We start from the raw sequence: 24,812 nt of genomic DNA on the forward strand, positions 1-24,812 counted from the left end.
GCTGGGGGGAAGGCCAGCCTGCCTGGAGGGTACCGAGAGCCTTAAAGATGTGGCTTCCTCATGACCCCCGGCCCAAGAGTACACAACTACGAGGAAATCCACAGCAGCACTGTTTTTGAGAGGGGAAAACTGGAAAACACCTAAATGTCTGTGAATAAAGGGATCGGTTAAATCCGATGTCACACCAATAAGGGAATACTGAGGCTCTTACAAAAAACACGATGGACCATTATACACCAAAGTCATTATTGTTTTGGCTCAGCATGTATCCGTTAGCAGTTCTTAAAGCATGGTCTGTGGATATCTGAGAGGGGGTCCTCGGTTCCCTTTCAGGGGGTCTATGAGGTCAAAACTATTTTCATAACAACATTAAGACACTATTTACCTTTTCTGCTGTGTTGGCATTTACACCGAGGGTACAAAAACAACAGAAAGTAGAATGTTGCAGCCTTAGCAGTCAAGGCACCAATTATTTTCTTCACCAGAAAAAAAAAAAAGCACTTTTTTCACTTTAGAACATTCTTGACGATGTAGCATAATTATCAACTTCATTAAAACTAGGTCCTCGAGCACAAGACCTTAAATGCTCTGTGTGACCACACAGGAAGTACATGTAAACGCTTCTGTTTTTTTTTTTTTTATTCGTTTGTATTTGAGAGGATAAGTGACAAACTGGCACTTCAGACTTGGCAGTTGGTAGATATTTGCTTAAAAACGAATAAAGTGAGCCCATCGCCTCAAGGAAAACAACTGACATCATTTGCTGCCAATGATAAAAATTCAACGTTTCGAACAAAAAAAAAATTAGAAGTTTCAAGCAAAAACTAAAATTCTGAAAAACGCCACCACAAACTTGTCAGCTTCTCAATACTTAAAGACTTCCTAGGAGGTTGGCAGTGATACTAACACATGAGGATTTTTTTTTGGATATTGTATCAAGAAAGAGTCGTTATTTGGAAGATATATAAAACTCAGTTGACCATTACTTTCCAAATGACCGATGCCTGATGTTACAAAATCATGCTTTGGGTAAAAGATTCGTGCAAAGTGCAAGGTAGACTGATGGATTTTAGTGCAACCAAGTATGAGAAATTCACAGATACGGTTTCAGATTCCACAGAGCAATTAGCCTTTAAGAAGTCTGTTGAGTCTTGGTGTAATATCAATGAAGAATGTGTACTAATGTCTGGAAAGACTAATAAAATGTTCCCTCTCCCTTTGCAACTATAGATCTGTGTGAGGCTAGATTTTCTTTACGTATTTTAAAACAATACACTGCAATAGATTGCATGCAGAAGCAGATACAGGAATCCATCTGTCTCCTATTAAGCCACACATTAAAGAAATTTGCAAAAAGTAAAAACAATATCTCTTTTCTTATTAAACGTGTAAAAGAGGCTTTTTCATAAAATTTGCATAAAAATCAATGTAACTTCCATAAACAAAAAAGTTCTCTGGGATCCAATAATTTTTTAAGAGCACAGAAGGGACCCTGATGGTATATAGTAATGACACATTTGGCCCCTTGGTGATTTTTCTGGTGTGGAGTGAGACAGGATATTTTCTCTAAAAGCCTAGATGGTCACTCTGTTTGCTCCAGGTGAGCCCCACAGAGATGTGTTAGGTGCCTGAAGCCATGGAAAGCTATTGTGAAACTGACAACATCACATTTATGTTCAAATAATCCTGGATACGTTAATGAGTAGAAGACAAAATTTCAAGGAAAAATCTCAAGCTAAATTAAAACATTTCAAATAAATTTGGCACCTGTGGCAGTACCTGTTCCATATTCTGGAGATTAAAGACCGCCTTCTGCATTTAGAGGGAGGGGTACTCTGAACAAGGGAAAACAGAGGAAACAGAGATGGTCAAACCCCTGTTATCCATAAGGGGGCGCCAGAGGCAAAGAAGTTGCTTTCACTTTTTGGTAAGATTCCTCCAAATGTTTCAGGCATGGAGGGAGTTGAGCCTGAGAACTAGTACTGGGCTGACTATATCAGGGTTTTCTGAGAAGACTGTTAAGAAAACAATAGATACCAGGTCTCACTCCAGATTATTTTGATTTAAGAAGGTCTGGGTTACAAGCCAGGAAGCTGGGTCTTTTTAAAAAAATTCCCTGGAGGGTTCTGATGTGCAGTGAGGTTTGGGAAACACAGCTGCTGTGGGCCTATGCAGAATCGTCCCCGGGGGCCATTGTGGGGGAATTGGCCGTGAGACTCCACCACTCCTGTCAGTGGGGAATTAGTGGAAACTAGCTGAGGGTCTCCTCTGTGTGACACTCCCCAGAAGCTCTCACACCTGATTGTCACACCAGCTCTGACGGCTGACGTGGCAGAGCTGGGATGTGATGCCCGGTCCTCCTAACTCCAGAGGCCAGGCTGCTCTGCTAACAGCCTGGCGCTGGGGGCAGTGCCGTGGCCGACCCCAGCTCCTGGCTGGGCAACACTTCCTTCGTCCTTGGTTTCTTTAACTGAAAAGTGGGATGACAACAGTACCCACTCTTCGGAGGACACTTATAACACTTATATCGAGCACATGGTACGAGGGTCACAGAGGCGAGCTCGGCCCAGAGCACCCGTGCTCCCTGGGGAGGCCTGGCACTCACTGGTCTCTGTTGGGAGCTTTCCTGAGCTGGTCCGCGGTGACCCTCCAGGAGAAGTTGAAAAACCGCATGGCATTCTCGAAGTAGAGGTCCGGAACTGCAGTGTACTGGCCAAGAGAGCAAAGTCGCAGGATCAGAGGACGCCAGGGCTGGGGGCACCTCAGATCTGCGAATGCAAACTCTTTCTTCTGAAACCGAGGAAACTGGAGCCCCATGAGGTTCAGGGATCAGCCTGAAGGTGACAGGCCAGGAGGGAGGACTTGGGGTTGCAGGCTTGGGCTCTTCTCTCAGCCGTCGCCCCGCTGGGGCCTGGCATTCCTCCTCCCTCCCCCCGCCAAGGACATACTAAGAGCTTCCCCCAGGGGTGCCCGGCGCCCAGCAGTGTCGCAGGCGACGCCCCTGCGGCAGCTCCTGGGCCTCTGGCAGGAAATATCTCCAGCGCTGTCCAACAGAACTTTCTGTGATGATGCACGTGTTCTACGCCCATGCTGGAATAGCGACCCTACTGGACAGCAATGATCTCAGAAATCAAGCTGGGATCTATCTCCGAAACGTCAGGGGACGGGCATTATCACACACCTTCCTCACAACTCAGCCCAGCCTTTCATCTCCTTTCAGGTGCGAGGTTCTCCCTAGATCCTCTCCAGAGCTTTCTGACTTTACAACAAGGCTCTGGTTAAATGCTGGGCCCTTGGGGGCGGGACTCTGATCCTGTGGGCTCTGCCTGGGCTGTTTCCAGAAGCCCCGGGTCTTCTGTTACAACATTCCGGAGCATCTTAAATTATGCTCAAGGAAAAAGGCTGCAGAATGAGTCTCGTATTCTCAGACGTAATTTTAATATTTTGAGGTTTTAAATATAAACCGTGACGAGATGTTATTACAATTGTAAAAATGCCTGAATTTACAAGTTTCAATCATACAAAGATATAAAACTTTATCTTTTAGGGCAGAAGCACTTAAAGGAGTGATTTGCCAAAAGTTCTAACCACGAGGGGTACATCGACCACCCTTGCTGCCCAAATTAAGCTTCTACACACATTTAGGGTTTGTGCTTCCTCTTCCTCATTCGCTTTCCAAAGGTCAAATCAGGGGTCCAGGTTTCTCTGGGAAGGTGGGGAGGACCCTAGGCTGGGAAGGAGGAGGAGGTATGAGCTGTACCTCACTCCCTTACGTTTTAGGGGCACCAACGTGCTCTGCACCTTCTAGGATGTTCCCTTCCACACGCTATTTCCCATGCATTAAATGGAGCAGACTGCTTCCAGCAGAGCACGTGGCACTACCCTGGTACCGATTGCCAATGGCTCCGAGGGAGGCGGGACCTACAGGGGGCCCAGGGGAGGAAGGAGCAGGGAGGAAGTGGCTTCCTTGTGCCCGATTCGTCCCCAAATCCCACACCTCAGCATCTCAAGATGTCTTGAGAGTCATCATGCCTCCAGCGTCCCATCTGGACTCAGCCTGCCTCTGCCCTTTCCCAAGTGGGGACAGAGGCATTTGGGAATGCAAAGGGACAGGGTGAGAGCCACTCACGTCATTGAACACTTTATCCAGCTCCTTGGGGTCCATGATGAAGTTGGGGTAGCCTATCATATTGTAGATTGCATCCGCCTGGGCAGGAGAGACACAGAACGGTGAGTGCCCAGCAATGCTCTGTGGGGGTCTGGGCCAAGGGGAAAAGGGGAAAGGCTCCTCCCACGTCAGGCCTTTCACAGTGCTTTCTGGAAAAACCCCTCTCTTGCCTAACTTCTACTTATCCTTTGGGTCTTGCTAAATGTCCCTTCCCAAGGGAAGCCTCCACCCCCAGGACCCCACCAGACCACATCGGACCCTTCACTCTCCCTGAGACACGTCACACCCCCTGCACACTTGCTGCCCCTGCACATTCGGCGGGTTGTTTTCATACTGTCATCAATGCACGCATGTGTTCAAGGCTGTCCCTCCACCCTACTGGACTGCCCACCCCTCTGAAGGCAGGACAGAACCTGGCATAGACTCTCCTTCACCCACCCTCCTCTACCGGTGGCTGTGGCCTCTGTGCGCGAAGAAGCCTCAGCCAGCCCCGTAAGCACCAGGTGGGCCTCACCTTTTCTTTGGCTGATTTCCGAGTGTCTTCATCCATCCACTTCAGGGTGCTCAGGCTTTCCTCAAACGCCTTCTTGATCTCCATGATAATCTCACTGGCCTGGGGAGACAGAAGCTGAATCAGTAAGGCCTGGGCACTGGACGGGTACCCCATGCAAGAGGATGACACCCAGACAGAGACTAAACTCAGCTCTTGGCTCAAAGCCTCAGGCTCCTAGGTGCTGGGCTAAGAAGGGGTGCTTCGGCCATGTTCTCCAACCTTGTTCTTCAGAACACTAATGCCCTGCAAGACAAGACTGGACTTCCATAACCAGGGATGGTCAAACACCCTTAGGGCAAGCTTTGAGAATGCTGGAAAAGTCTCTTCACTGCAGGACTTTTCAGAGCCTTTACGGTATCACATGCACTGCAATGCCTTTCAGAGAGGACTAGAAGACATAGCCATCCTCAGACCTACTGGACCACAAAATTCCTTTTTGATGGAATGGGTGTTAAAATCTAGAGGACTCAAGTTCCAAGGAGCAGCTTCAGAAGTGCTCTGTGCAGGCTTGAGAGGAACAGGCAGCTCTGGCAGGTGAAGATGCCGGACCAGGGGAAGGCGGAGTCACACAGCAGAAAGCACAGAGGGACTGTTGGCCCACCGAACTCTGTGTGGACTCTGTATCAGCCACCCACGGGCAAGGCTCACGTAACAGATTCCAGTCTCTGCTAACTTTTGACTGTAGATAATATCTATGTATTTAATATTAGTAATAAAAATTGTAACAACATAACAGCTACCTTTTATCAAACCCTTATTTTGTGCCAAGTGCTCTTTATGTGTAGTATCTCATTTAAAAAAAATCTCCCCCTGGGGGAAGCACATGACCACCCCCATGTGACAGGTGAGGTGAGAATATTGTCCCAAGTCACCCAACCAGGACGTGGTAAATCCAGGATGTGACCTGGGGCCTGGCTGTCTTCACATCATGCTTAGCCATGATGTTCCTCTGCCCGTCTAGAACAAATCTGTCACCCAGAGTAAGAAAAATGTCACCCTCTAGGCCAGAGCTGCTATGTTAACATTATCTTGCTGGGTCCTGCATACCCTTGGAGGCAGACACGGCTGGAATAACCCTGCTGGGCTGCGGCGAGGGTTAAATGAGATAATACAGGTAAAAGGCCTGGCGCTCGGTAACGGTGCCTATCACGGCTGACTCACATTATTTAAGGCTTCAGAAAACGGGACCTTGGAGTTAAGGCCGGAGCCCTGGGACGGAGCAGGGAAGGTCCAGAGCAGACCAGAGCATGGGCTGTCAAGTTCACAAGGGACCATCGCTGGCGTGATGCTACGGCCTGTGTGTGTCCGAGACGGGGCACTTACTATGTTCTTGCTGTCTTCGGCGAAGGTCTCTTTGACAAACATGGGGCCCAGGGCGAAGCCCAAGTTGTTTTCTGTGTCACTCACGCAAAACTTCCAGCGAGGAAGACAGGTCTGGGAAGACAAGTGGGAAGGGTGGTTTGGCCCTGTCCTCCTTCTTCCCAACCCCTGTCCATCTGGTGCCCGTACTTCCTTCCAGAACTTCAGGGAGACCTTTCTTAACCCAGCAGAAATTCTTTTAGGCACTGGGCCAAGAGGCCCCGCGACATCCCTCTGCACCACCATGTCCTATTTTCTGAATGCAGGCTCCACATGTGGTGTCCCATCAACCCATCAGAGTGAGCCTTGGAGGCAGGGAGGGTGGGCCCTTTTCAGGTGAGGAAACAAACTCAGCACAGAGAAGTCACTTATCCAGTTCTGGGTCCCACAGTAACCAGAACTCTGCCGTGTCCAACCCGACACCCCACTCTCCCACCCCTACCTTGTCCTGCTTCCTGGTGGAGGCTAAAAATCCTGGTGACAAAGGACCTTGGGAAGTTACTTTGTCTAACCCTGAGCAGCAGGAAAACCTTTCCAGAAAGCCAGGATCCCAGCCCCATTTAAAGCCTCCTAGATTAAAAACAGCCACTGCAGGACCAGACACATTTATCTGTTTTTGTTGTCACCTGTGAGCCCAATAGCCCCAGGACATCTCCAGGTGGGTACACCGGGGGCCACGGCCTTGTGGAGCATGGCTCAGGGAAGAGCATCCAGACAACCTTCAGCTTCACTGACTCCCTGAGCAGCAGCCCTCCGAACTCCGAACGACAGGTGGTAAAAATCATCTGGGCTCAGGCAGCCCACTTCATAATAGCCCTCAACTGAAAATAACCCAAACGCCCATCGACAGGCAGATGAATAAACAGAATGTGGTATTTTTATACAACAGCACACTACTTGGCAACAAAAAGGAATTAACTACGAATATACACGCCATGGATGAATTTCACAAGCTTATGCTGAGCAAAAGAAGCCAGACGAAAAAAGGTGCCTAGCATATGATTCCATCTACACCCATCTACACCCACCTGGAGGTACAGGGTGGGGGGCTGATGGGGGAGGGGCAGAGGGGAACCTTCTGCTCAGAGGACGCTGGCGGGGGAAATGCCCTCTGATTGGTGTGGTGGTTGCACGCATGATTCCATTTGTTAAAACTCACTGCACTGTGTACTTCATGCGTGCATTTTATTATAAATTACGCCTTAGTTTAAAAAAAGAAAAAACTTCTTCCAGGCAAAAAGCAAGAAAAGAATAAAGAAACAGGCATTGCAGCCTTCTCTAAGGTTAGTCGCCCAAGTTTTTTTAAGCTTTCCCACCCGGGGGTCTGCTTGGATGTCTCCCTTCCCCAGAGGTACAGTCTCCAGCTGAACACAAGCTGCACCTGGTCCGGCCAGGCTGACCACACAGGAGGTCAGGACCACGGAGTTCCCTGGGGGAGGGAGGAGTAGGGCCTGGAGCCCTGGGACCTCTGAAAGAATGTGGGGGACTTTAAAGGTGGGTGGAGACACGTCTTCTGGGGCCAGGAAGGATAATAACATCAGCGAACGCTTGCATCGTACTTACCATGAGCCGGGTGCTGCTCCAAGTGCTTTATGTTTATGGGGGAAAAGTAGCATAATTGGGGGTCCCCTGTGTAAAAGGGAGATGATGATGGCACCTACCCCACACGGGATGTGAAGCTCGCATGAATTATGTAAGGAAAGCGTTTATCATTATCACTGAGGAGCTGGGAGAGAACACAGGCCACTTTTTGCTGTAAATTAGCTCAGTCGCCAAGACTGCTCTTTACTTTTTAAGATTTGGTATAATCACTTCCTTCTGGAAGCTTCTGTCCATCCCAGGGGCCCTCTCCGTTCTCTGCCTATCAACTAACTCCCTCACGAGTTCCACGGCCCTGGTCACACCAGCCCTCAACTCAAGGCCGGGCACATAGTAGGTGTTCAACACGTGCCACAGACAGGCTCACCTTCTTGGTCCCATACATGACTTCCATAAACTTCTCATCGGCGTCTTGAAAGCGCTGATCAAGGAAGGTGCTCGTCTTTCGCACCAGGTTCCAGATCATGTAGTTGTTCAGCAGGCTGGGGCAAGAGGACACACCAGCCGGTTCTCAGAAGTGGCCCCGCAGACGCGTCACTGCACCTCCCTCACTGACCTCTAGGGGCGCTCACGCCAAGCCTTCCCATCCCAGCCTCTCTTACACCTCCCTCACTGACCTCTAGGGGCGCTAACGCCTAGCCTTCCCATCCCAGCCGCTCTTACCACGCCTGCTCCAGTGGGGCTGGCTACTGCTCTCTAAGCACTTAGGAGGGTAGCTCTTCTAGGGCAGAGCCTGGGTCTTCTTTTGGAGACCCCTCTGTGCCTAGTGCAACTGACACCACAAGTGCTCAGTAAATGCTTATTGCTAGTCTCAAACTGGAACCAATCTAAATGTCTGACAATGGGAGAAGGGGTAAGCAACTAATCATATTTATGCTCGATGGAATACTATGTAGTCAAGAAAAATGAGGTCTGCAGGGCGTTTGGGGTGACATGGGGGAAACCGCTTATAATAAAGGTCAGGGGAAAAGCAGACTATACATCTAGTCACATCTCTCTCTCTCTCCCTCTCACATACATGCTTTCTCTCACCCCAAATGCACACTCACAAACACACGGGCCCATCCCATAAGATCAACAGTAGTGTTTTGAGTAATTATAATGATTTTCCTATTTTTTCCTGCAGTTTTCAAAAATTTCTACAATCTTAAAAATTAAAAAAAAAAATCAGTAATAAAAATATTAGCTAACATTTACTGAGTCCCGCTCCTATGTCAAGGCACTATGTTAAAACACTTCCCATGGATCATTCCGCACAGTTCTCACAACCAACAGTAGGTACAACAATTGATGTCCCCATTTTATGGGTGCGAAGAATGAACCTAAGAAAGGCGAGAAACGTGCTCGAGGCTACAAAGCTGGTAGCTGGAGGAGCTGGGATGTCCACCGGTGCTCGTAACCAGGGCGTCCGGCTGCCTCTCACAAAAGCAAGACCCAGGGCCCACCTTTCTGGATCAGGTTGTCATCCGCTGTCCCCACCCATCCTGCCTGAGAAGAAGGCAGCAGTGTGTGGCCCCAAAGGCTGCCTGTGAAAGGCCTGTCCCTGGCCGCTGGGTGCCCCTTACCATTTGTCGGTGTTGTTGATGAGAGTGGAGACCTGCCCGAGGTACTCCTTGTCGTAGACAACAATAGGCTCGGATTCGTTGATCTCCACGGGGTAGAAGATGGTGTTGAGGAAGGGCAGCCAGTTGATGGCAGGGGCCAGGGTCTGGAAGGGAAGAGGACAGCGTGACTCCGGCTGGGCCATTTCTCCTCAGAGCCTATGTCTCCAGGATGTTCATCTAAAGACATGATCATTGTGCCTTTTATCCTGGGACAAAACAAAGGACTGGGAGCTGTCCAACAGTGTACTGGGCAGATGTCAAACAGCGGCCGGCTGACTTTTGTCAGAGACGCTATAAATTCTAAGGAGCCACAACTTTAACTTGAAATGGAACTAGGGTAGAGTAGAGGAGATAGAGCAGCAGCTGCGGTTGATCAAGCCCCTCCCCTGCCAGGTGTCATTGCAGGCGATGCCTATGTCTCCTTCCAGTCGGTCCCTATGGCAGTCCCAGGTGGTAGGTATTATTATCCCCATTTTATTGATGGAGAAACTGAGCCTCAGATGGGCCTGTGATGGGTAAGTGTATAGAATGTGCAGCCAGACTCCCCAGGTTCACACTCTGGCTCTTCATCTGAAGAATGGAGATCACCCTAATAACAGAGCCCCACCTCATAGGGTTAGGGACTAAATGAGTTAATGCTGCCTCACTCGACAGGCACTTCCGTGACATCAATTAGCCTCTCTCTGACCTGCTTACTGTATGTACAGCTGCTAAATTCAAGAATGACAGCAGTATACAACTGCTTTGGTCCATAGGTGTTTTTTTTTTTTCTCAGACATGGCATCTGGCAAAGCAAGTGTAGAATGAGAGACAACCTTCAGCAAGAAAGGGAAAGCCCTCGGCTCAGCTGGGGCACCCACAGGAAGCCCATCAGCTCTATTTTAAGACAATTTAAAATGAGCATCCGCCCCCTCCCCCCACAGAGGCAGACCCAAGAGCTGGTGGTGGCGTAACTCTCATAACGTAACTCTTCTCTAACTCTCGTAACTCTCGGCTTCCAGCAGGCTGCCCTGCTCTGCGCCCACCTCACCCCCACCGCTCTGAGCTCCCGTCGGTCCGCAGGGCCTCGGTGTCCACAGCCAGCAGCATTTCTACTTCCCACCGGGCAGCCTCCAATTATCGTTTTCTGAGTGTTCTGATTAGACAGTTACACAACTGTTTAAAAAATTGTGATAAAACATACATATAACACTGACCTTCTTAACCCTTTTTAAGTGTACGGTTCAGTGGTATTAAGTACATTCACGTTGTTATGCGACCATCACCGCCGTCTTTCCACAGACTTCATCTTGCAAAAGTGAAACTCTACACCTATTAAACCATAACTCCCCCCTCCCCCCCCCACCCCGAACCCTCCCTCAGCCCTAGACAAGCCCCATCCTATTTTTTGCCTCTCTGAATTTGACTACACTAGCTTCCTCACAGAAATGGGGCCATACAGTATTTGCTCTTTTGTGACTGGCTTATCTTATTTAGTGTAATGTCCTCAAGCAAAGTTGCACATTTGAACGGTCTGTTCTAGTCCTATTTTTCTAATATGTCTTGTTATTTTTAGTTACTTTCTGTAATTTATAGAATGCGAGGTTTTTCAGGACTAGATATACCATGTTATAACGAAAAATACCTATACATGTCAGTCGCCTAGCAGGGTATCTGGCACTTAGCAAACACTCGATCAACATGAGCTATTGTCACCATTGCTCAAGGTCTCCCAAAAGTGGGCCTGGGCTTGTCCGATTCCAAATTCTGTTTTCTGTTCCCTTTAAAAAGGGCGAAGATGCAAGACAAATGAGGGAAGTGAGAGATGCATTATAAATGGCCTTCATATGGTAAGATCGACCAATAATGTAAAATCAGTCTATACATCGGCAGAATCTATAACCAGTTGGTAAATACCTACGATGTCCTCAGTGAGAGAGGCAGCCATAAAAACCCTCCACTTAGCAGACACTGAATTTGCAGATGAGTTTAAGTGGCTTTCCTGACGTCACATAGTTAACTAGTGACTGTGCAGGCCTGTGCTTTTAAAGGGCAGCTCAGCTGCTGAGGAACAAGGACCTCAATTCAAAGAACAGAGGAGGGTAGCTCCCGTAGACAAGTGGGGGCTCACAGTGGGTGGCGGGGGGTGGGGCACTGGTTCGTATTTCTGTCATGACCTATTGCAGACCACCCACAGAGTCCGGGAGAGCTGTGCCCAGTGGGCTCCAGCACAAGCCTGCCTGCCTGCCTGGCAGTGTGGTGAGCTGGAAAAGCCCTATACTGGACTGAGAAGACTTGCCTTTCTCTAAAATGGGGACAATTCCTGCCTCCCACTCCAGGGTTGGCTCCTGCTCTGTGTCTCTAGGGACAGCTTGCTCAACAAACCGAGTTTCCTTTCTCCCCTCCCCAGCTCCATCCTTCTGCTCTCTCTTCTTGGCAGAAGCCCCTCGGGCAGGTAACCTCTGGGGCTTCTCCTTCACACTTCTGTGGGTGCAGGACTTGGAGCTGTCTAGGTGAGACGGTCCAATAGGGCTCAATGCTTAGACTACCTGCCTGCATGACCGGCTGGTACAGACCTCTGGGAAATTGGCCGAGTTTACAAAACACTATTGTTTATACAACTAACGGAGCTTCATGAACTGCAGGCAACTGGATCTCTGACCAGGATACAGATACCAGGAGATAAATCTCTATATATTTCACACAAGCTTGTTCCTTTAGGGACAGCAGGTGTTCTGTGCAGGTAAAGTCCCACCTCTCTGAGACAGCATGTGTGCAGAATACCAGGATTTTCGCATGTTCGATCTCTATTCCTTTAGTGAAGGCCTAACTTAAACATGTGTGCCTAGGTCTGTCTCCAAGGAGACGGCTGTTTTAACTGACTAGGACATTCCACTTGTGACTCAAACCCTTTGGGGCATACTGATGAGCTCTATTTTCCACATGCACAGCCAAAGAGTACTGCTGGTCACCAACCAACCAGCTCAAGTAGGCTGGCAAAGTGGGAGAGAAAAGAAAAATGCTATTAGGTTTTATCTCAGGGGATGGGGCTCATTCCCAAACACCTTGTGGTGTGGGAGGTCCTAGAAATAAATGCGAGGGTCCTCAGGCCTCCAGAGAAGTGACAGAAGGATGTCTGATTCATGGCTCTGACTGAATTCAGCCTCTGCTGGGGGCTAGCCTGAAACCACTCTGCCCTCTGGCTGGGCTAGCCTAGAACCACACTGTGAAGGCTAGAGTACCTTTCCCTGAGTCACCTGGAGTGTGAAACGAAAAACCAAATTTCTAGATACCAAGGAACAACAAGACATCCTCCGTCCAAGGGTGGAATGAATCGAATTGGCTTAGTGCTGGAGACATGGGCGAGGACCACCAATAACAAAGGAATGGCACTAATAATGATTACTAAAATATATTTAAATCACGCATGTCAGTGTACAGGATGAAATCTCGTCCTTTGTCTCATGGCATCCTCTTGCAACCCCATGAGCAGGCCAGGCAGAGATTCTTAATCAGTAGACAGCGTCAGGGGTCCAGGACGTCTTCAAAGGTTAGACGTTATTATTTCACGTGGCCATACAATAATATAGACATATGTCCATTTCTTCTGCGAGTCACTGTAGTTTTCAACCTGTTCTCAAAAGTCTCTGTGGCTTAAAGAACCGCTTCTCCTTGTGAGAGCAGGAGGTGACTCTCATTCGTCTCTGTACCTTGGCACATGGCAGGTGTGAATGATTGAGCAAAGCGCATTTTACAAGGAGGGAAACCAAGGCTCAAAGAAGGGGTTGTGTTGACTTGCCCAAAGTCACGCGGCTCGTGGTGGCATTGAGCCAGGGCCCTCTTCTGTCTCCACACCCAGGCTGCTGTCTCTGCTAAAGTCCCCTCCATCCCGGCAGGAAAGGACTTCCTTTCCTTGTTTGGAAGTACAGAGCAGAAGCAATGGCGACGGGACACCTGGGGGCAGAACCTGATAGCCACGCTGGGGCTGAGGTGCCCAGGGCTATGTGTCTTCTCCCCCACGCCTGGGGTAGTCGGTTGGCACCATGCCACTGTGGGGGCTGAGGGACTGCCAGGCCCCGCTTGAGCTGAGAAGCAGGCAGCTGAAGCAAACCAAATTACGCTGCACAAACAGCATCTCCCTTGACCTCCTTGGTCTCAGAGTGGAAAAACAGTGCCAGATGGTGCCCGTCACAGGCTGACGTCCCTAACAACCCACCCAGCACCACTCACCCTGACGCCAGCTTCTCTGGGGACCTAAAGGGCAGCTGGCAGCCAGAAGAAGGCCAGGTCCCCTTGCCCTGACCGCCAACCACCTTGGAATCCCCATCAGTCCGGCTGCTGCTCACCCTTTTGTCAGAGCCGCCTCCCCGATCCTGCCCTACCCCAGCTCCTGGCGCCCTGTTTCGTTTCCTTGTTGGTGGCCCCTACTCGCCTGGAAGCAAGGCACCAAGGTGGCCCCAAGACACTTGTTGAAGGGAGGAATGGAGGAGAAAAGGGCAGGGACCTCAGTGTTCTCCCAGAAAAGAGAGGAAATGAGCCAAACCGTAACACATGGGCAGGACCTGGCTGGTCAGAGGGTAGAGAAGGGAGGAATCCCAACACAAGTGGCCCAGACGTCCTCCCTGGCAGGGGAACAAGGTCCAGCCAAGCAATCTCGAGTGATGGCAGGAAACAAGAAGATTGGCTGGGGCCACTCTGCTGGTTTCCCTGTGATCCCTGGGGCCCGGGATAAGGCTGGACACTGACACCTCGTGAATTGGAAAGCTGCAGCCCAACTCATGACCTGCGAGCCCCACGCAGCCACCCGGGCGAAGGCTGAGTATGGGGAGGACTTTGGCTTCTCAGATGGGCTCCACAGAGAGCATCACAGTTCCGACCCCGATCCCATTACACCTCCAGGAGGTCATCAGGAGCATCAGTGAGCCAAGCCTGAGGCCAGTGCTCAGCTCCCCTGCCACGTAGGAGAGTCGAGGCCTCGAACAGGTCCCCTAACCTCCCGGCTTGGAAGAAGGTGACGACAGAACCCGCCCTGCGCAATTACCATTTGCTGTACACCAGGCTCAATGAATTGGTGCTCAAGAGACAGGAAATGCCCCTTCATCGATGTGACTTTTTACTATGGTGACCACGGAGTCTCCACAGGCAAATGCTGTTACGGAAAACAAGCCTGGTGTAGGGCAAGAGACTAGTTCTGGAGTCACTAGCTGTGGTGGCCTCTAGCAGGTAACTCTAACTTGAACCTCAGTTTTTCCATCTGTGAACTGGGCAGAACAACTTCCCTTGCTTCCTAGGGTTGTTCTGAGGGTCTGATGAAGCGCGTGTAAAACCCCGAGCCCCGCACCCCACGTCCCAAAGCCCTGCGGCCATCCCAGCCTCCGCGTCAGCTGGAGCTCAATCTACCTGCAGCTCGGCCGCCGTCACTTTGTGGTAAATGAGCTCCTCGTCCCGGCGCTTCTCCTGGGGGATGGTGATGTTGGCCAGCGCCGTCTCGAAGTCCAGGATCTGCTGCATCTGGGGCCGGATGGCATCCTCGTCCCCTCCGCCCAGCAGCTTGCCCAGCTGGACCATGTAGTTCAGGTATCCCGTCAGCACCTGTGGGACCCGGCACCCACGATCTGTCAGTGGCTGCCACCCACTCCACTGGACAAGGGTGGCGGGGTGGGGCAGGGCTGGCTGCAGCCCAGCACAGGGAGCGAGGGGTCTGGATGCTCTGCCCAGGAACCCACTGGAAACCAGCTTCGAGAATGATTTCGGCTGGCTCCCCACAGGCCTCCACGCGGGTTGCTGTCCTGGCCCATGTTCTCTCCCACATGTCTGTCACATGAGAGCCACCAGCAGGGCCATCTTTCGGTTCCTAGAACTTACTTTTTCTGAACTGCCCCCCTCTACTGTACGCCCAGATCTGAACTGGGTCCCCATGTACCTTCTCAGTTCACTTGTCCACTTATCACAACTTGTCATTGTGCCTGTAATTGGTGCTTAGTTCATTAACATCTGCCTCCCCTACCAGACTCTAAGCCCCAAGGGGCAGGGACCATGCTGACTATTGGCCACTCTCTCCCCAATATCAAGCACTTAGTAGGTGCTTGCTTTATACAAGTGGGTGGAATGATGACTGGGTAGATGATGAACCTCAGACAAGGTCTCGCCGGGACATCACGAGCAGCAGCCAGGGGACCAGAAAGGCACAGGCTTTGGAGTCAGTGGATCTGGATGTGACTCTCAGCCCCACCACTTACAGGCTGTGTGAAGTGTCTCTGAGCCTTATCCCCTCCTCTGAAATAGGTGAGGTGAAAAAAAAACAAAAAAAAGCTCACGTGACAGAGGAGGCGAATGAAGTTCAGAGATCAGTACCTGCTGGGTAACTGGAGGGCTAGAGGTGACACGTATGAAAGGTCCAGCACCCACGAAAGGCGGTGGCCGTTACTGCTGCAGCCGTCTAGAATGGGGACAAATGACAGCCCTCCCCTGCCAGGGACTGCAGGTCACCTATCAGTAAGGGACACCTCTGTGTTCCTCTACCTTCAAAGACCTGTACAGGTGAGAGCACTGAGGGAGCACGGAGAGAGACAAACCACGGAGGGCAGTGGGCTGGGGTGGCAGCCGCTCTCTCGGAAGGGACCTACTCACCTTCTCGTTCTCGGTTTTGTTCAGGTAATAGTCCCGTGAGGGTAAACCCAGGCCAGACTGGTCCACCTGGAGAGAAAGGCGGGGGTGAGCGGGAACCTCCCGCTGTACACGCACACAGCACGGCCTCCACCCGCCCTGGGGACGCTGGCGGATGACCACAGAGGACCAGTTTGGGTCCCGGCAGGAGCACCCACTGGTAGCTGAGACGTGGCGTGAGCCCTCCTGGGGAGGGGACAGGCACACGTGGGGCTGCACTCCTGCCCACGCGCGTGGTCAGCGCAGGGACTCCGGGCCCTTCAGAAGGGCCACAAGGGCCACCCTCCTCTTTAAACACCTCCTCGGCCCCGCAGAGCCCCTCTACTTCATGAAACGCTTCCTAGGACGGTGCACTGGTTAAGAGCCACTCACGAGATGGGTATAACCTTGGCCAAGTTACTGAACCTTTCTGATCCCCAGGTTCTTCACCTGGAAAATAAGGGAAATCATACGTAACGCTCAGAGCTGGGAAGAGGACTTGAGGACAGATGCTGATAAAGACGGGGAGAGCGGGGGGGCGGAGAGGGTAGTTCCCACAGCTACTATGAGAGCCTGATGGCCATACCATGACAGACCAAGAGTAGGCGTTGTTATAGTTCATTTGATTGATAAGGAAATTGCAGATCAGAGAGGTTGAGGCACTTGCCCAAGGTCACACGATGAGTAGTGGAAGAGATGGCCTTCATGACCCCCAGCCTGGGTTCCCTGGATGTGTTAATGCTCAGTCTGGGGCAGGCCCTGGGAGGAAGAGATGGACTCGAAGCTATTCCAGACAGAATCACAAAGGCTAGAGGCTGAGGAGGGCAGACCAGGAGGTGACTGCAGGTGTGCCCAGGGGTTGACATCACTCCTGGAGCCCACGCAGACCAATCAGAACCCCAAAGGTTCATATGCGCTGCGGTGACCTGCCTTTTCAAAACTTCTTGCTTGCCTGTAAAACTCTCATGGTTGGGAAAACTCTAGCAATAACCCAGACTCAGAAACCAGTAGCCTGCTGCCTAGGGCAAGTCTCCCCCAAACTCAGCACTTGCTAGACTCGAAACAGGCCACGCGGTCGTTCCCCTTCCTCTTCCTGGGGTTCCAGGCCAGCTCACCTGGATCACGTTGCTGTTGGAGTTCTTGGAGTCTGCACTGACGTAGACGGAGAAGAAGGGCGAGGTGCGGTAGTGGGAGGTGACCACCTGCAGGATGTCCTGGAAGTTGTCTTTGTCCCAGGGCCCTGTGATGTTCCAGCCCCCGAGCTGTGGGGAGGGAGAAGAAACAGGGAGGTGACAAGGTGGCAGGGAGACCTGCGTGTGAATTCTGCTTCTGCGGTGGACTTGCTGTGTGGCCCTGGAGCAGCCATCTGACCTCTCTGAGCCTCAAGAGCAAATGAAAGGGATTGTCTGCATTAAGGGTTTCTGACCGGTGAGCCAGAGATCCTGGGTGGAGCAAAGATACATCGAGACAAGCGAGCCACGAATCTATCCGGCAGCTGCTCCCCGGGTGGCTGGGGACGAGAGTGGGAATGAGACTTTTTGGGTATACTGTTTATGTTTTGAATGCCAAATTATATGAATCTAATTAATACTACAGCATAAATTAAATTGTTCCTGTAAAAAAAAGGTTCTATTTTTTTGAAAAGGGGTTGATCAGCTATGGTCTACTTTAGTTTCTCTTGGAGTTGGGATTTTGAAAATTCTCCTTGGTCTTCCCTGGTTAGGCACATGCTGGCAGGTGGTGGGGCCTGCGCCAGAGGGGAGAGACGGTCCCCAGTGCCCACAGCTACCTGCCCTGCTGCAATGCCCTCCCTGAGCTGAGCCAGGAGGTGGGGCCTCGAAGAAGCATGGGGCAGCCAGAAAACACCCAAGGCCACCCTTCCGTGTGTGCCAGGCAGCCTGGCCAGCCTTGGGTGGCCCTCCTCAGAGTCTACCCAAGGCCGACTGGAAGGTGCCCAGGGAGAAAGACTCGTTCTACTCAGGAGGACAGGGAGGGCTCTGCTTCTGGTCCAAGACTTCCTGTTGGAACATACTCCCTCCTCACACACAAACACGGCCTCTGAGGAAAAGGAAGCAGCAACACAGAGAAACGGTTTCCCTATAAAAACGGTCCCTGTCCCATACAGATGCCAAGACACACCTATGTGTGACTGACATCCACAACAGATGCTGACGCATATCCCCACACAAATACATACACAAACATTCCCAGCCACACAGAGATGAGCATGAGCACACGTACACACACACACACACACACGCACGCACGCACACACACCCCCCGACAGCCCCGCCACACATGTCAGCAGACAGGCTCCACTGTCCAGCTGGGCGAGGTGGCTGGAAGCGTGAAGAGGGACGAAAGCCAGAGGGACAGGCAGGTGGTACAGGCAGGAGGAGATGCGGGAAACCTACCCTCTCGATCAGCTCCATCAGGGGCTTGGCCTTGAGCTCCTCGATCCTGGTTTCGTTCATACACGCACGGTAGTACACTTGGGCCTTCTTTTCTGCTTCACTCACACTGGCCGTGGAGTTTTCTGGAACAACAAGAGACAGCAATTTGCAACATGCTCCCAGGTGCGCACTGGGTGGCCCAGGGTAAGTCCTCTCAGGGCCTCAGTGCTGTCAGCTGTAAACAGAGCTGGGGCTCTGCCTATCAGGGCAGCAGTAAGGAACTTGGTAGGAGCAGGTATGTGACTGTCCCCAGGCAAAGACTGGCAGACCAGAAGTACTCTCTACTTCTAGATGATCGCAGATAAGAGTATACTGCCCCTAGGTTGGCAGCACGGGCCACCTGGCAGGAGACAGTCGGCTTTCTCTGATGGCCGATGCATGGCCCAAACACCCCAGTCTGGTGCATGGGACAGAGGCCTGTCCTGGTTTTCAGATCCCAGATGGCCTTTCTTGTGGTAAAGAGTAGAACTGGACGGAAGCTTTAAAGGCCTCATTCATTACCAATTTCCTTTCTCCTTCCCGTGGGGGCCGGGCGTGTTCATCAGACTTAGAGTTGACTCAGGAGGCCGTCTGCCATTTCCCTTTCTAAACCTGGCAAGCAGCATCTCAGTTCCTTATACGGGGACGTGCGGGAGAATTTGTCCCCTTCTCCCTGTCCTTAGTGCCCTGGTCCAGATACCATCTGCTGAAGGCCACGCTCCCGTAGGCGCACAAACACTGGGGAAGGTCCCGTCTGTACCCAGTGAAGACGACCACTTCCTGCTCAGGTCACAAAGAACCTACTATTTACCAGGACTCCTGTGCCCGAGTCTCCGGCTCCTGCCGGGGTCCTCGCTCCCCTCAGTTCTCTCGGTCTAGCTTGCTCCCTCCCCGGTGTGCATGAAAAAGGAGCCACGAACTCAACCTGACAAGCTCAGGGCGGGCCTTAGAAATCAGAGACCAAAAGTAACCACACGGGACGGTCTCAACACGAAAATTCCTAACTGAAAGTGAGGCGTGGCGGGCAGTCATGTCCTAGGCCTGTAGCTTCCTTGACAAAGGTCAGTCTTCACCTGCAGTGAGCCTGCCTAGTGTCTTTTTGTGTCTAAGATAATATACCTTTGAAATGTCAGAGTAATCTCCTTTTTCAGACCCTCAGACACAACCCCTGCACCAGAGCAGAGGCCGCGGACCCCTCGGCACTGTCTTGGTCCCTACACACCCTCTCCACGTGCTGTAAATGTTCATTGTCAACAACCCCGTACCCACCAATGTAACAGAAATGCGCGTCTCCGATCTACTTGTTATCCGTCCCGGACATTGCCCTCCCACTCTGCTTTCTCCTGCCTCCTTAATTTACCACCGGTGGATCTCATGTAACCCTCCTTACGTCTCCTCCTGTTTTTCTAACATGGAAAGTAAACTCTGGAGTATTTTCTTAATCTGTTGAGGTTTTGCTTCCCACCAACTGTCGTAAGTTTGGCTCAGATAAGCTTCTCTACGGGTTTGGATGTTTCTTACTCCTAGCTCCTCCCACCACATTTCCTCATCCCGTATTCATCTCTCCTGGAAACTGACTCTTTCCTTCGCTTCCTTCAAAGAGTCCCTCCCACCCAACCCCACCTCCTCCACGAAGACTCTTCTGCCAGAATGTTATCCATTTTTTGCTCAACAGATACTAGAGACTCACTCTGTGCTAGGCTCTGCGCAAGCTTCGGGAATGCAAAGACAACGACCCCGTCCTCACGGAGCAGCTTCTCCAGCATGAGGACACAGATGACAACAGAGTAAACACATCGAGAAAAAGCCCATCTGTCCCTTCTGCCTGGGACAGTGTCAACCCCCCACTCAGCCTTCGAGGCCTCTCTCAGGGGCCATCTTTCAAGAGGTTCATTCATGAAAGCCTCAACACCGAGCACCTACTGGGTGCCAGGCACGGGGCTGGGCACCGGGTTTTACAGTCGTGAATGAGACCAGCTCCCTACCCCTCCCAGGAGCTCGAGGGCTAAGGGTAAACACAGACGTGCAAAGGCCTGACCGGGAGACACCAAAGTGCTTTTATTAATGCTAATGGATATGGAACTCAGAAAAATCTTGCCCTTGGGCGGGGGGTGGGTGGGGCTGGGAACTCTCCAAGGCCATTTTATTTGAGCTGCTTCTGAAAGATGAAAAGTTATTCACCAGGGGAAATGCAGAGAAAGGGCACTAGGTTTGGGGGAATTTGAGGTAACTGGAGAGTTTGAAAAAAAGGAAGCATAAAAGGACAGGCAGCTTGAAAAAATCCACTTGGCCAGGGGGGCAAAGAGCACGGGTCCTCAGCCCTAGAGCTCACTACTGCCCCTGCCCCCCGCCGCCCCCCGCCAGTTTATCGTCATGAACAGCATCAGGGAGCATCAGGCCCTGTCTTGCTGAAGTCAGGGTGGCAGCCCTGAAGAGGGGATGCGTAGTCTGAAGGGAGGCATTGTCACACACAGAAGTCCAGGGGCCTGAGTTACAAAGGGCTATGGAGGGTCCACACAGGTCTGGAGACCACGGGAAACACCTACATGTCCCCCATGTCCCACTGGAGTGTGAGAAAAGCCTCCGGCCAGGGAGGGCAAAACTGAGGAGAGCTGGGGCTTCTTGCTCCTCAGACTCAGGAAGCAGAACATCAGGAAAAACAAAGGGGGTTCCCCATCCCTTCCCAGGGGCTGTGTTTCTATGACAACACCTCTCAGTAGCTAGGCTCTTGGAAGGGAAAACAGGAGAGAGAAGAGAGCATCGTGACGGCTTGCCAAAGAAAGCGGCGTCTCACTGCCCACATCTGGCTCTGGCCGTGACCCCGAAATGCCAGAGCCAGCGCCGGGGGAGGTGAACCCTGTGTGCTCTGGCCCATGAGAGGGCCTGGCACCTCCCTCCCCCAGTGCCCCAAGGCCACTGAGATAAGAGACCCAAAGAAAGGCTCCAGGGCAGGCTGGTTGTGCTCATTACAGTGAGTTCCAGGCTCCTGCCTCCCTCCCACCCCCCAGCACCTGCACACAATCCCCAAATGATTACAAGGAGGGGAGGGAAAGCATCCGACCTCCTTCTCTCCTCCCTCTCTCCTCCCCGAAGGGCTGCTCCAGACCAGCGCAAACTCCCTTCCTCTGAGCTCCACACCCTGAGACTTCCCCACAAGTGTTAAGTTCCTATGGTTTGGTGGCCGCCAGGCTGGCTGTGGCGGTACCGTGAGCAGCAACACAGACACGAGTCTGCCTGCCCAAGGCCCACAGCCCGGTGGGCGAGATGCACAGCCATATATGATAGTCACAGTGGGGCAACTGCTACGAGGGGGATGTCCCAGAGGCCTTGAGAGAGGGTGGCAGGGGAGGCCTGGGGACCCCTGCCTGAGTTCTCAGGATGTGCTCGACACAGAGTGAACATGGGGACTGTGTCGCCTCTGTCCGCCAGCACTGGGCGGGCAGGCAGTAGCCCTGTGCAATGTTTGCTGAAAGAACAGAGCCCGGTGTCTGCTTCTGATAAGGAAAGACGTCCTATCTAGGGGCCAAGAGGGTGATGAGGCCGGTGCCTGCTGCACACTTGCACAGGGAGGAAATGGGGCAGGTGGGGCAGGAAGGGGCAGGAGTGAGGGCCCCAGTAGGAGTTAGCATTCGCACACCCGTCCACTGCTCCACCTGCCTCCCTCTGGCTCACACAGTCCACCAGGACAACTGCAGCCCACCCTCCCCGCTCCTCTCCTTCCTCCTCACTCCCTGGCAGGCGCCAGGGTGGGAAGGGGGTGGGGATGGAACAAAGGCCGAAGTGAACTGGCCAGGTGGGAGGCCACTGCCACAGTCCTGTTAGGCGAAGGGAGCCTGGGCCAGGTGGCAGAGAGAAGGGGGGCGGCAAGAGGTGGGAGTGGGGAGAAAGGGCATCAACCCTGTGGCCACGCTTCCGTGGCCTGAGCTGCTACCGAGGCTTGGGAGGCTGGGATGGGGCAGGGCTGGGGTGAAGGAGCTGTTCAGTTTTCGATGGTTTAAGGAGGAGATATTAGGGCTCCACGTGGAAGTCTGGATGGGGAGTTCACGGAGCTGTTGCTTTGAGCTACTCTGAACTTACATATCACTGGAGTATAAAAATTTCTTAAGATTGACTATGAGGCCCCAGACTATGAATTCACAGGGGTAATATTGCACGCCCCCCCACCCGCCGCCCGCCGCCCCCAGGGGGAAAGAACCAGTTCTTAGGGGGTAGAAACAATTTCTTTCTTTGTGTACATAGTGCCGAACAGGTATAGAGTACACTTGTAGAATTAAAATTTTAGGGGGGGCGATAATGAAAAAAGGTTGAGAAACACTGCTCTGGGCGACCTAGGCCCTGCCCCTCCCACGGCCACCTCCTGCCCGTCCCCTGCCCCAGGGCCACCGCCTGCCACATTCTTCCCCTCCCACCTCTGTGGTCTGTTCTCTCACTTAATTCAAGTTTCTGCTCAAATACATCCCCTCTTCTTAAAGCCCATCTCTTCTTGGCCTCCTCTTCCCTCTCAGGCCCTGGATCCTACTTAATTTTTTCAAAGTCCTACCTCTTCACGACTATGTTATTTATTTACTCACTTATTTGTTTATTGTTGGTCTCCCCTGCTGGAATGTAATTCCACAAGAAAAGACCGTCTTACTCCTTACACAATCCTCAGCACCTAGCGATCTCCGCCACAGCTAGTGTACGATATGTCACTACTGAATGAATGAATGAATGAGTGAATGAATAAATGAGTGTTCTGGGAGCTCCACAGAAAATGTATCAATCGTTTCAGAATGACGAAAGAGGCTTGGTTTCCAAGTGAAATCAGTCCCAGTTTTCTCATTAGGAAAAGCCTGATTTCCTTTAAAGACGGCTCTGCCTGGGTTTAATTCCCAGAAGGTTCTACGGGAATAGGCGAGGAGGAACAGGGTGGTTTCCAGGACTGAGCTGGGGCCACGTTTTGGAGACGGTGGCACTTCCGGGGCCCCAGTGGTATGGGAATAATTTGGCAGCCCAGGGCCAGATAACTGGGCTCCCAACTGCCTGGGTACTTCCTTCCAGGGACTCCAAGTTCCAGAAACTTCCTCAGTCATTTCCCCAAAGTCACAGAGAGGAAAGACAGCACACCATTTAATCGACTCTCTTGTTCCTCTGGGAGTTTATATTGGATCAGCCTCTCTAACGTTACCCCCCAACCCCCCGCCCCGGGAGGAAACAAACGCCCAGGAGGCTGGGCGGCTGCAGGGATGGGGTTGCTGGGAATTCTGTGGCCCCCTGTGCTGCAGGGAGATGTCTGGCCAGGATAACGGGGCACGGAGGGGGCAGGAAAACGCCACATCAGGGCAGGACCAGCGTCTGTTTTAGATAAAACCACAGACTCAACTCAATCGCAGCCCTCAGGAGCCCCATCCTGCGAGGGGAAGTAGGGAACTGATAAAAGAGTGCCTTTGTCACAGAAGAACAAAAAAGAATGACAATACCATCACCTGCTGCAGGCCAAGCCCTGTGCTGAGGTCTTTTCATCACCGTACTGACACCCCGAGGTACATAGTACCACCCCATTTCACAGAGAAGAAAACCGAGGCCCAGGGAAACAGAGAACTTGCCCAGGGAGGCAGAGCTAACGGGGGACTGGTTGGAACTTCAGTCCTCCTTCGGCCTCCTGGAGAAAACGAACTACTCCTTTGTGTGTGGGCATGGCTGTGTGTGCATCTTGTCATAACAATTTCCACCAGTGGGTGTTACTAGTATCACACTCAATTTACAGGCGAGAAGTGGGGTAACTTGTCCAAGGTCACACAAGTGAGTGGCTGAGGCCAGGAAAAGAGCCTAAGCTTTCTCTGCTTCCCTTTCCTTGCCTGCAGGTTGGCTCAAAAAAAAAAAAAAAAAAAAAAAAAAAAACCCAGAGGGAAGACCTGAAGCGGTCCAGCCGCCTCTAAGCAGCCCTGGACACCCACTCCCATCCTCAGATCAATTCATCAATCTGTCCATTTAACCATCCCCCAAATGGGAAAGAAGAGTCCTCTGCTGTATACACAATACTGGAGAGAAAGCATTTCAGATGCTTCAGATGCGGATCTTGTCCACAGAGTTTCCAGTGTACACAGGAAGCTACATTTGAAGGTAAGTACTAGAAAAATAGAATCAAAATACAAGAGATATCACAGAAGACATGATTAATTGCCAAGTCACTGACACAGACAACTTCAATGCTCTTGTGTTTCCCAGGGAGACTGGTGTCAGGGGCAGAAGGAAGGAAGGCCGCTCATCTTTTCTTTATAGAACCTTGTGTTGCTTGAATTGTTACAATAAGCAGGTGTTAATTTTTTTTTTTTTTTGCATGCGTTAACCTTATAATATAAAATATAGTAAATAAGACAGGCACACAAAACGTAATTGTAGCTCAAGTCCAGAGAGGCCTTTTGGTAGCCAGGGAAGGCATAACGGAGGAAGCGAGTTTGAGTTTGAGAAAAGTCTTGCAGGACTGGGGGCCG

At 51.6% G+C, this 24,812-nt stretch overlaps 1 protein-coding gene across 6 annotated transcripts in view; it reads right to left on the minus strand.

Moving 5' to 3' along the window:
- The window catches only part of ECE1 (endothelin converting enzyme 1), a 95,662-nt gene that overhangs the window by 7,153 nt on the left and 63,697 nt on the right, over positions 1-24,812 (minus strand). For all 6 annotated transcript variants that reach the window (XM_016149236.2, XM_016149240.2, XM_036229712.1 and 3 more), the window contains 10 exons: positions 18,322-18,443; positions 17,023-17,169; positions 15,893-15,958; positions 14,663-14,854; positions 9,245-9,387; positions 8,047-8,161; positions 6,045-6,155; positions 4,683-4,781; positions 4,130-4,207; positions 2,606-2,709 (listed from right to left, as the gene is read on the minus strand). In XM_016149236.2, coding sequence (XP_016004722.1) covers positions 2,606-2,709; positions 4,130-4,207; positions 4,683-4,781; positions 6,045-6,155; positions 8,047-8,161; positions 9,245-9,387; positions 14,663-14,854; positions 15,893-15,958; positions 17,023-17,169; positions 18,322-18,443 — 1,177 coding nt within the window. The remainder of the gene's footprint in view (positions 1-2,605; positions 2,710-4,129; positions 4,208-4,682; positions 4,782-6,044; positions 6,156-8,046; positions 8,162-9,244; positions 9,388-14,662; positions 14,855-15,892; positions 15,959-17,022; positions 17,170-18,321; positions 18,444-24,812) is intronic.

The sequence above is a fragment of the Rousettus aegyptiacus genome, unplaced genomic scaffold, assembly GCF_014176215.1.
Source record: "Rousettus aegyptiacus isolate mRouAeg1 unplaced genomic scaffold, mRouAeg1.p scaffold_m13_p_1, whole genome shotgun sequence".
NCBI classification, from domain to species: Eukaryota; Metazoa; Chordata; class Mammalia; order Chiroptera; family Pteropodidae; genus Rousettus; species Rousettus aegyptiacus.